Source organism: Cavia porcellus, unplaced genomic scaffold, assembly GCF_034190915.1.
Source record: "Cavia porcellus strain 051 isolate PalLab524CR breed Dunkin Hartley unplaced genomic scaffold, mCavPor4.1 scaffold_10, whole genome shotgun sequence".
In the NCBI taxonomy this organism is placed as follows: Eukaryota; Metazoa; Chordata; class Mammalia; order Rodentia; family Caviidae; genus Cavia; species Cavia porcellus.
This window is the reverse complement of record NW_026947493.1, coordinates 44,432,215-44,444,733: the sequence shown is the minus strand read 5'-3', so window position 1 is coordinate 44,444,733 and position 12,519 is coordinate 44,432,215. Positions and strand designations below refer to the sequence as shown.

Genomic DNA, 12,519 nt, shown 5'->3' with positions numbered 1-12,519 from the left:
GCAAACAGTAGGAGGAGATACAGGGTATAAAGAGATTTGAGTGATTTTTTCAGGTTACAGAAATGTTCTAAAATTACATTAGGAAAATGCTTGTGCAACTCCAGAAACAACACAGAACTGCACACTTAGGTTGTGGTCCTCACGGTCAGTTAGCTTGTCCGAGTAATTGCCAAAATTTGTGAGTATTTGTATTACCTCAAAAATTTAAATATATTTTCATGAAATTGCATAAGGAATGTGTGAATGTGTGTAGAAGAAAGTTCAAACTTTCTATTTATTTTTCTCCCATATCGATGATTCACATTCTTCCTGTATGTGCCATACTTACAGCTCACTGAGCAGCAGTAAATGGAGCCCTGGGGAGCCGAGGATATAAAGCAAGGATGAACTCTAGCATGAGTTCTTCACTCCTAGAAACCTGTGAGATCTCACAAGCAATTCATAACAACCAGGAGAGGGCATGAGCAGTATTTCCCCGTACACAAGCCTATCCCAACGCTCCCTTCTCATTTATCCAAGGACTGCGCCTGCATTCACCAAAGTCTGCATGTGCTGAAATTTAACAGTACTTCGCAAACAGCTTTTTCAGATACACTGATGCTACACCTTGATTTTTACAAAGCCTATCAACAAATATCAGCATACAGTAACATATAAACATGTACTTACCAACAGAAATGTCCGAATTGTTCTGATTTTGTTAAGTTCAAGAAGCAATTTTTGTGCTTTTTCATGGTTACTACAATATTCATCGTAGATGCGAAACTTGTCTTTCTGTGAATTCAAGACAAAATAGAATGACTTTATTCATTTTGAAATTTTAACCTGTCTGTATATATAAACTTTACTGTTTTCTATGTCTCCTGAGCTATACTGTGATATATCCTGATACATAAAGAATTGTCTAGAAAAAGAGAAAGACATAAATTGCACTCCCATATGATGAATAAATTGCACTCCAATATGATGAATGCAATAATAGATAAATTAAACACATGGGAGCCAAGAATAGAGAACACTGAACTGTTCAGGAAGACTACACATACGGCTTTTAAAAAACTGTTACTTCTGCACAAAGGGGGATAAACCCATGATTCCCAGGCAGGAAGAGGGGAGAAAGTCATGTTAGATAAAGAGAAATTCATTTGCCAGATCATCAAAGAAGAGCGAAACACAGTACCCTGCAGTTCACAGGCATCAATTTGGATGGTACCCTTAAGAGGGACATTGACAAATAACAATATAAGGCAAATGGCTGAGAGAAAGACAGCTCTTGAGGACATAGTAAGTGACAGGTCACTTTAAGAGACAGATAATTCTTAGTATAGAAAAACCAAAGAATAGTAGCTACTTTCAAACAGCTATTATATTGCCAAAGTTGATGAATCTATAAAACTGCAAAATGTAACACTAACATCATTAGGTGAGAATTGTAAAGGTAGTGATGGACAGATTTTGAATCAATACAGAGATCTTCTAATCATTATTAGAGTTATCACTAAGAGTGACAAAGTAGGATCAAATTAAATGGTTTTCATAGATAAGAGGGAATTATTTCCAAAGGAAATCAGCTTTATTATCATTATCTCTAAGATTTCTTCCATTTGTAAGCTTTCTTAAATTGGTTATGATTAATAACTAGCAGAGCAGTATGAAAAAAAGACAGAATATTGATCAGATATTAAAAGTCTATCCTATAAAATTTCAAAAGCATGTGTTTAGAACATTAAGTACTATTGCATATAGGCAGCAGAGAATATATTGAATTAGTCAAGGATAAGTATGTATGAGCCAGATAAAAGCAATCTTCAGAAAAAGTTTAGCTAAATTCTAAATATTCATGACGTGTTACTAAGGAAATGGCTGTCAGATTACAGGACTCCCACAGGCAACCCGTGGCCGAAGATAGCAACTACTTCAGCTGGCAGAGGATTCTGATTCTTCTCTAAAAAGGAACAGGATTGGATAAATGGACACAAACACCCATGGCTTCCAACCACACCCAAGAAAGCACAGTTTGACCTTCCTACACCCAAGAAAACTCTCCCTTTATTATAATTATCTTTCTAGAACATTTTCTGCTATTAAAAGAACGTAAGCTGAGCCTGCTCATCATATATAAATAGGCTGAGAAACTACATAAGAAAGCCTGTATGGAAGACAAACTGGAAAATAAATATATACAGAGTTTGGTTGCCATGATGTAATACATATTTTCAAGGAAATGCGCATTGTATTACATTTTGCTAAATACACGGATTCAAAATGGTATTCTGAAAATTAGCACTAAGGGAGTGACACAAATAGCAGCATTCATTTTCATTTTCTTTTTTTAGTATGAATGCCCTTCAGCTCTGGAAATAATGTTGACTGTACAGGTGGCTTTTTACTTTGCAACTCAATTGCATAAATAATTTCAGCTATAATATGTAAATGACATGAAAATGATCACACAGGTCTGGGCCACATAATTTAGGACCACTGAACACCACTCCTACGCCTTCTGAACTGCTCTGCACAACCTTCTGAGAGGCCACCATTGAGAAAAATCCAACCACAGCCATACTTAATTTGTTCACCTCCAAATCTGTCACAAGCTGATTAACAGGAGCACATTCTGACTAAGAAAAGCTTGTAGGGCCATTTTGAGAGTGAGGATTTTCTGCTTCAAAAGAAAAATGCTCTATGTTTGAGAGAAACATAAAAATCCATTCATTACAAACAGCCTGAATATTCATTAAAATTCAAAGCTACAGAGGATGCGAAGAACAAACTTGTTGGGAAAGAGAAAAGGCTGTTCATTCTTCACTGAGTAAAATGGATGATGTGAGGCACTCCCCCCTTTCTGTTCTGGAGTACAAGATCTTACTGGCCTTAAAAGACCCCAAACTTTTCATGTCAGAGTTTACTTCTAGCACTGAATTCACACATTTTACTATGCCAAGAGCTAAATCGTAAAATCAAGGGAGAAAGAACTTTTCAAATAAACAGAAATTTATCCTACAAAGTGAAGAAAGCAGGTTCCCACTTCTTGTTGCGCATTAGGTTCCGGATGTAAGCATTCTTCTACAACTTTTAAGAATTCTTTATGTACTGCGAGGATATCTTCGATGTTTGAAAATAACATCTGTGAAAAAGATAAACACACGTGTAAGTGCAGTAGTGAAGCAAGTAAAATAAAATTTTAAACTGTCTATGAGGGTTCCATATTCTTTCTCCAAACTGAAAGTTTCAGAGGGTAGCCATGCTGCATCCAGTCCTTCCTCTCACCTTGCTGATAGAACCCAAATTCTATCCACTCCCATACAATTTTGGGGACCAGAACACTCTGCCTGTCTTCTAAGACAAAGCCTGACTGGCCAAATCCAAGCATGACAGTCTCACCCCTTTCCAGGATGCTCTGAAGGTCAAACTGCACACAGATTTTCTGGCAGGCTTTTGGAGAGGGGTATCTACCCCTGGGGAGGAGCAACTTCTGTCCTCCTGAAAAGTCCTGGGAGTGTGGGAGTGACAACTGGAACAACTATGTGGTAACTTTGCAGCCAGGCGAGAAGCCAGCTCAGATACAAAATGATGCCCTGGAAGGCAGAATGAATCACTGGAGAGGAACTAGCAACCTGTTAGCCTCCCAAATCACCTGTAGGGAACCTCCTTCATCCAAAGTTCTAATATGTGACTCGAATCATTTTCAAGTCTATTTGGATCATAAATTGCTTTTGCTTCTATCCTTAAACTCAGCAACTAAAATATTCCCATAGTAGGAATGTGTGAAAGATGAATATTTAACTTATAAGGAAATAGAGTCAAACAAACCTAAAATATTTTTATTTGCAGTAAAGGATAACAGGAAGCCAGCAATATCAGTATCAAGGATGATTTATACAACTTAAATAAGCACTATGCATAATTTTTTATCGTCCTTTGTTTTTTCCAAACTCTTTAAAATTTTCCCTAGGTTGTGTCGTGTGCGTGAATGCATGCGTGTGTGTGTGTGTGTGTGTGTGTGTGTGTGTGTGTGTGTGTTGCTGGGGATCAAATCCAGTACCCTCCCCCATAGTGAGTGGGAAGCTCCCCTCTACCACTAACCATTCCCCTTCCCTTACAGTAAAAGAAATGTTACATATTTGGTTCTGAGTTGAAGATATATGCACATTTTTCCTGCATTGATGAGTTATCCAAGTCTTGTTCTTTAGCAACCACAGAGACTGGAAGTCCAGATTTGTCCATCTCCTGTGGCTCTGTCAACCATCTGGCACCTCATTCAACTTCCTCCCTCTCATAAGGTCAAAGCTAGGTCTTGCTTTTTAAGTTTATTTTTCCTCTTCTTTTCAAATATTTCCAAGACCTTAGCTAAAAAGTCCTCCACCGTTATATGCCTCCTCTAACCTCCCTTCTTTCCCCGAACCTCGGCCCCTTTTTCACATTATCACTGACACAAGTGACTGGCTGAGCGACTTATAGTGGCACTGAAGAGCAACGGCAGGTTCCTGCAGGGCTGTCTCCCAGGCAGGGTGTCACCTCTGGGAACTCACGCTTGGGACAGGGTGCCCTTACACGCCCTCACCTTCACGGTTTCCTCTGTTACATTCTTGTCAACTTTTGCTGCTGCACACTGGTTCATTCGGTGTAAGAATGCCTGTGTAAAACAAGAAAAGCCATTATAAAAGTGGTATCAGGCTCATAAAATGACTGGGTGTTGATCAGAATTTCATTAATTTTTTTTAAAAAACCAATTTAATTCAATATCTATGTAAAATAGTTATGCTGTAATATGGGAGCTCCTGCGCATAGCTGCCCCTCCCTAGAATTGTACTTTCTTACAATGTAAGGCAGAGTCAAAAGTCATCTATATAAAGTAAAATTTATTCACCAGGCTTTCAAAGTTCTGGGGCAAACATTTAAAGGTAGGTGTTTACTAAACTTTTAAGCATTATGAAGCACAGGAACACCAGAATCTAATAAAATGCCATTTCTAATAGAAATATAAAATGGCAGAAATTGTGAAGTAACTTTCTTAGATTAAGATAGTCAGAAAGAGAGACAGAGAGAAAGAGAGAGAGAGAGACTATGTACATATATAGATACACACACAAGGTATGTCAACAAACACAGGACTTTTTAAATTTTTTTTTAAAAAAATTATGCCACACAATTTCCTCAAAGTACTCCCGCTCACTTCAAACACACTTGAACTTTGTACACCTTATTTTCAGAGCATTTAGCTATGAGCAAGCTATAACCTTTATTAAAAACAGTTGAAAGCTTCAGACTTATTTAAAAGAAATCACACATATGAACCACAAGACCTCATTTCTAACTTGAGCTTCACCACTATATTTATTCCTAATTAATCAATTTGTTTCAGATTCCATAACTACAAAGCCAAAGTCAAAGTTAACACCCTCACTCTTTACCACTAAGTCGACTTAAATAAAATGAATAAGAATGTTAGATGTAACCTTAATTTTTATTGGAATCATGCTCCAAATTTTAAGTATTATCTGAAGTTATGTATAATTGGATAAGAAAAGGACTTTGAGCATTCTTATTTTTATTTTAGTGTTGTTATTCTTGAGTATTATCCAAATATTCATACCACAGATACTTTTTAGACCTTTCTATTTAGTTTTAAAATAACAAGGATGGTTTACTTGACTAGTTTACATTTTATGTTGACCACATAGTAAACAGGTAATATCTTGGGCAAGCAAAACTTTAAACTTCATTTCTAGAATTATAAACCTTCTCATTATAAACAGAATTCAGTCACATTCTTCAACCAATAAATTAAAGCCAGGATGTAGTAAGACTGATTTCAAATGAGTTAAAAAGGAACATAATGCCAGTGAAGTATATACTACATCTTTATCTGACTTTTTTTACCTTCTTAAGCTCCATAATAATACTGAACATTTTGCCTAACTGTATACAAAAGAAAACCTGGAATAAAATCTGACCAGGTATTTCTTTTCATTTATACCATAATGAAGGAGGACTTCTAGATGCTTTCCTCTAAGTACCCAATCATGAAAACTGCTTAACTTTTTTTTAAATAAACATGTAAGTCTTCCTTCTTGAAGATAAAAACAAGCACATTCTCAGAATTATCCAAGATCTACAGACTCCTTTCAGACTTTAGCAATTGAGCATTTAATACTTTTCCTATCAGTCAAGGAAGTATTAGTAACTGAGTCACAAAAACGTTATCAGAGATTTCATTCAATTTTAACTCTACATTCATTATTCCCAGTAGTCCACAGTTTTACAATAGATAATCTTCATCTTGACACAAATGTATTTGAAAATAAGCACTAGAAAATAGCTTTTAATGATAGTGGATCTCAGAGTTGTTACTCCATGTGAGACTTGGAGAGAAATAGGCTTTTAACCCTATTTCTCAAATGTTGATTCAGCCAGTTGGTTTAGGGTTCACAAATTCACATTCTAAACCCAACTACTAGGTGACTTGGATATAACTTTGAGACAATTCTCTGATGGTCATTTCTTCATATTTATTCTCCCAAATCTTGAAAAAAATCTTAGAGATTTACTGGGAAAACAAATTCATTTATTTCTCTCTGACTTTCGACTCGAAGTCAAATAACAATCATCTCTGTATATAACCCTCCTACACAGTCATTTGGAGTTTTGGTACCCAGCCAGAGGATCTACCCTCGCTCCATAAAAATCACTGATTATGATGGTTTCTCAAGTCCAAGTTGATGCAGACAGGCAGGACAGGTAAGACAGGTTAAGTTTGATTGGGAGAAAGTGAGGCTGACAGATGCCCTTCTGAGAACCTTTCTGCTCACACATGTATCAACATGTACTCAATTCACCACCACTGCCCCACCAAGGGTTGCAAAGGACATAGTATTCTTGGATAGCACTCTTGTCATTGGCTACTTTTTTCCCACTTGGAGAGCAGAACCTTTTATTTTCTCTTTAACTTGATCCATATTGCTTTTCTTGTATGAAAAAGAATGTCAAATATCATACAGTAAAGTTTTATAACATTAAAAATGTCATTGAATTCTGGAAACTGGGTGGCCGGAGGTAAGTGTTCCCGCACCATCCTGAGCCCCTAGAGTTTAAGATCCTTACTCCCATCAGCCAAGGAACTTCACAGCTTCCTGCCATGCTTGGCTGGCTCCAGGATCTTGGACCTGCCTGTACTCTCAATTCTGGAGACTGGGAGTGCGGAGGTGGGTGTTCCTACACCACCCCAAGCCCGGGGAGTTTAAGATCATTGCTCACACTGGCCAAAGCTTCCTATCATACTCGACTGTCTCCACAGGTCTCTGGCGTGCCTGCCCCACCCTCAGTGACCCTCTCTCAATCCGGGGAACTGAGCAGCCAGAGCCCCAGGAGCTGAGGGCATAGAAGATTTCCAACAGGCCCAGGGGAAGCCTTGCAATAACACTTCAAACACGGAAATACAGGGAAATGACAAAACGAAAGAACAAAATACAATCTCAAACCTTCAGCCGATGGCAAGAAACCTAAGGAGCTATGCAAACAAAAGAAAATACATGCCATATACCTGAAATACCAGAAATAATAGCAACTAAAATAAAGAAGCAAGTCCGAGAAGCTTGAAAGGAATTAAAACTAGAAATAATCTCCTAGCTAAAAGAAGAAATGATAAAAGAAAGGAAAGAGATGCTGAACGTATCTAAAGAAGACACAGTTAAAAAATTAGAAGAACAAAACAAAAAAGATAAAATCTCTGGATAAACAATATAAGAAACAAACAGAATACATGAAGCACATTCAAAGACATATACAAGAAATAAAAAATTCCATTGAAAGTTGTCAAAACCGCCTCAACGAAAGTGAAGATAGAATTTCAGATCTCGAAGACAGGATTGCAGCTAGTGAACAGGAAAGGAAAGATCTTTCAAAAATAACAAGGAATCAGGAAATAACAATTCGATAGCTGCAAGATCACGCAAAAAAAAAAAAAAAAACATAAGATTGACAGGGATAAATGAAAAAGAAGGGGACAACACAAAGGATGTCAAGAGGATATTTAGAGAAGTAATCGCTGAAAATTTCCCAAAGGTGAGAATGTAAACTGTCATCAGTATCAGTGAAGCATAGAGAACTCCAAATAGGCATAATGAAAATAAAACTACACCCAGACATATAATAATCACCATTCCAGAAATCCAACACATGAATAGAATATTAAAAGCTGTCAGAGAGAAAAGAAAGATCACTTATAAAGGAAAACCTATCAGAATTACAGCAGACATCTCAGCACAAACAAAAAAGTCAAGAAGAGGATGGAATAAACTATTTCAGATCCTAAAGGAAAATGATTTCCAACCTAGACTGATGTACCCTGCAAAACTTTCCTTTAAAATGGATAGAGAATTAAGATACTTCCATGACAAACAACAGCTGAAGAACTTCATGATCACTAAGCCAATCCTGCAAAGAAAACTCAAAGACAGTTTAGATACATTTAGGAAAAAACCACTAAACAAAGCAGACAATTAAACAGAATGGAAAGATAAAGATGCAACAGCAGAAAGATAACATGTCAACAATAAGCCAATATATAACAGTTATAACAAATAATGTAAATGGTCTGAATTCACCAATTAAAAGAAACAGACTGGCAGAATGGATCAAGAAACAACATCCAACCATATGCTGTCTGCAGGAAACCTGTCTAGCCCAAAAGGATACTCACAGACTGAAAGTCAAAGGATGGAAAACAATACTTCAAGCAACAGGAATCAAAAAAAAAAAAAACCTGGGGTAGCTATTCTGTTGGCAGACAATGTGAACTTCAAACCAAGAATGATCAGAAGACATAAAGAAGGCCATTACATACTGGTTAGTGGAAAACTTCAAGAGGAAGAGATAACTATCTTAAATATATATGCACCAAATTCTAGAGCACTCAGTTATATAAATCAAATATTTACAAAAATGAAAAACTAAATTAGCAATAACACAATTATAACAGGAAACCTTAACACACCACTGACATCAAGGGTCAGATCAACCAGATAAAAAAATCAGTGAAGAAATAACAGAACTGAATCGTACTTGTGAACCAACTGACTTGATAGACATATAGAGTCTATCAGATATCTCTATACACATTCTTCTTATAATTACATGGGACATTCTCTAAAATATACCATATACTAGGCCACAGAACGTATTTAAATAAATGCAAAAGAGTTGAAATTAACCCATGCATGTTAACAGATCATAGCACCATGAAACTAGAAATCAATGACAAAAGAAACTGCAAAATCCCAGGAACACATGGAAATTGAATAACACACTCTTGAGCAATCAGTGAGTCACAGGGGAAATTAAAGAAGAAATTAAACAATGAAAAACAAATGAAAATACAAATACAACTCACCGGAATGTGTGGGATATAATAAAAGCTGTCATCAGAGGAAAATTTATTGCATTGAGTTCCCACATCAGGAAAACAGAATGAATACAAATTAACAACCTGATGCTACACCTATAACATCTAGAAAAAGAAAAGCAAGTCAAGCCCAAAAGCCAAAAGAAGGGAGGAAATTATAAAAATCAGAGCAAAAATTAATGCAATAGAGATTAAGAAAACAATTCAAAGAATCAATGAATCAAAGAGTTGGTTCTTTGAAAGAATAAATAAAACTGATAAGCCCCTAGCCAACCTTATTTTAAAAAGGGAAGAAAAAGCTCAAATTCACGCTGTAAGGAATGAAAAAGGTGAAATAACTACAGACTGTAGAAATACAGAAGATCATCAACACCTATTTCAAAAACCTCTACTCTCATAGGTTTGATAACACAGAAGAAATAGACAGATTCCTAGAAACATATGAAGTACCAAAGCTAGGTCAAGAAGATGTAAAACTGCTGAATAACCCAATTTCTATTAATGAAATTGAAAATGTAATTTAAGTCCTTACCTACAAAAAAGAGCCCAGGCCCAGACACATTCACTGTGGAATTCTACAAGAAATACAAAGAAGACTTAATGCTGACACTCCTCAAAGTCTTCAATGAAATCAAAATGGAAGCAATCCTTCCTAAGTCATTCCTGGAAGCAAATATTATTCTAGTACCAAAACCTGAGAAAGACTCAACTGAAAAAGTGAACCACATGCCAATCTCCCTAATGAACACAGATGCAAAAATCCTCAATAAAATATTGGCAAATAGAATTCAGCAAATCATCAAGAAGATTATACACCACGACCAAGTGGGATTCATCCCAGGAATGCAGGGATGGTTCAACATATGTAAATCAATAAATGTAATCCACCATATCAATAAAACCAAAAGTAAGAATCACCTGATCATTTCTATAGATGTAAAAAATGCTTTTGATAAAGTCCAACATTCATTCATGATAATAACCTTACAGAAAATTAGAATAGATGGTCTTTACCTCAATATGATAAAGGCCATCTACGACAAACCAACAGCCAGTATCATACTAAATGTCCAAAAACTGAAGGCCTTTACCATAAAATCAGACACAAGACAAGGATGTCCCTGATCACTGCTCCTATTTAATATAGTACTGCAAATATTAGCCAGAGCAATTAGACAAGAGAGAGAAATTAAAGGGGTAAAAATAGCAAAAAAGGAAGTTAAATTATCATTATTTGAGGATGACATGATATTCTACATAGAAGACTCCAAAACTCCATTGAAATACTCATAAATATAATAAATAAATTCGGCAATTTAGCTGGATAAAAAAAACCAATGCTCAAAAATCAATAGCATTTCAATACACTAACAACAAAATCACAGAGAGAGAAAGAAGAGAAGCCATACCCTTCACACTAGCAACCAAAAAAATGAAATATTTAGGAATTACTCTCACAAAAGAAGTGAAAGACCTATATAGGGAAAATTACAATACACTGAAAAAAGAAATTAAAGAGGATCTCAGAAAACGAAAAGACATCCCTTGCTCATGGATAAGAAGAATAAATATTGTGAAAATGTCCATTCTCCCAAAACTGCTATATAGATTCAATGCAATTCCAATGAAAATACCATCAACATACTTCATAGATCTAGAGAAATCACTCCCAAAATTCATCTGGAAAGAGAAGAGACCTAGAGAATAGCAAAGGCAATTCTAAGCAGCAAAGGCAAGGCAGGAGGCATCACAATCCCTGACTTGAAGTTATACTACAAAGCAACTGTAGTAAAATCAACATGGTACTGGAATCAAAACAGAGTCGAAGATCAATGGAATAGATTCAAAGATACAACCACAACTACAAACACACTCAACCACCTTATCTTTGATAAAGGGGCCAAATGCATTCACTGGAAGAACAACAGTCTCTTTAATAAATGGTGTTAGAAAAACTGGCTCTCCATATATTGAAAACTAAAACTAGACTCATGCCTATCACCATGTACTAAAATGAAATCTAAATGGATCAAAGATCTAAATATTAAAACAAAAACACTAACTCTATTGGAAGACAAATTGGGTAGAAATCTTGAACACATAGGAGTAGGTAGAGAATTCATGAACAGGAATCAAACCGCACAGGAAATACTTCCTAGAATCAATAACTGGGATTATGTCTTATTAAAAAGTTTCTGCATGTCCAAAGAAATCTCCAGCATAGTGAAAAGAAAACCCACAAACTGGGAAAAAATCTTAGTTAACTCTCCCTCAGACAAAGGACTTCTGTCTAAAACATATAAAGAATTTTAGAACATCAGACCCCCAAAATTCAAAGATCCAATCCAAAAATGGGCAGCTGAGATGAATACACAATTTTCAGATGACAAAATACAAATGGCAAATAAATACATGAAAAAATGTTCATCATCATTAATCATTAGAAAAATGCATATTAAAACCACATTGAAATTCTATCTCACTCCTGAAAGAATGGCCAGGATCAAGAAAACTACCAACAACAAATGCTGGAGACGCTGTGGAGAAAAGCAACTCTCCTGCACTGTTGGTGGGAGTGTAGACTGCTGCAACCTCTGTGGAGGTCAGTCTGGAGATTTCTCAAAAAGCTGGGATCAGAAGTCCCATTTGTTCCAGCTATTCCATTTCTAGGACTGTTCCCAGAAGAACTGAAAACATCATACCACAGTGATATATATGCACCCATGTTTATAGTAGCACAATTTGCGATAGCCAGATCTTGGAAACAACCTAAGTGTCCATCAACTGAGGAATGGATAAAAAAGATGTGGTATTTTTATACAGTGGAGTACTACTTAGCTATAAAGAATGATCACACTGAGATATTTATAAATAGACACAGCTTGAGACTCTACTCATAACGAAATAAGTCAAACTCTCATGTATACATACTGAGTAGTTTCCCTAGGGTAAGAAATGGTAAGAATACATAAAAGTATGTCATAATCATGATTCCCCTTTATATTGCTTTAAAGTCTTATAATGTTTTCATTTCATTAAATGGAATGGTTTTATTCTGGGTTGATTTTATTGTCTGTGATGGTATGAACAGCTATTTTAAAGAAAACAAGACATTA

General features: G+C 35.9%; 1 protein-coding gene across 1 annotated transcript in view; it reads right to left on the bottom strand.

Moving 5' to 3' along the window:
- Positions 1-12,519, bottom strand: part of Prex2 (phosphatidylinositol-3,4,5-trisphosphate dependent Rac exchange factor 2) — a 310,793-nt gene that overhangs the window by 238,262 nt on the left and 60,012 nt on the right. The window contains exons 2-4 of the mRNA XM_063257426.1: positions 4,565-4,636; positions 3,005-3,127; positions 670-774 (exon numbers count right to left, since the gene is read on the bottom strand). Coding sequence (XP_063113496.1) covers positions 670-774; positions 3,005-3,127; positions 4,565-4,636 — 300 coding nt within the window. The remainder of the gene's footprint in view (positions 1-669; positions 775-3,004; positions 3,128-4,564; positions 4,637-12,519) is intronic.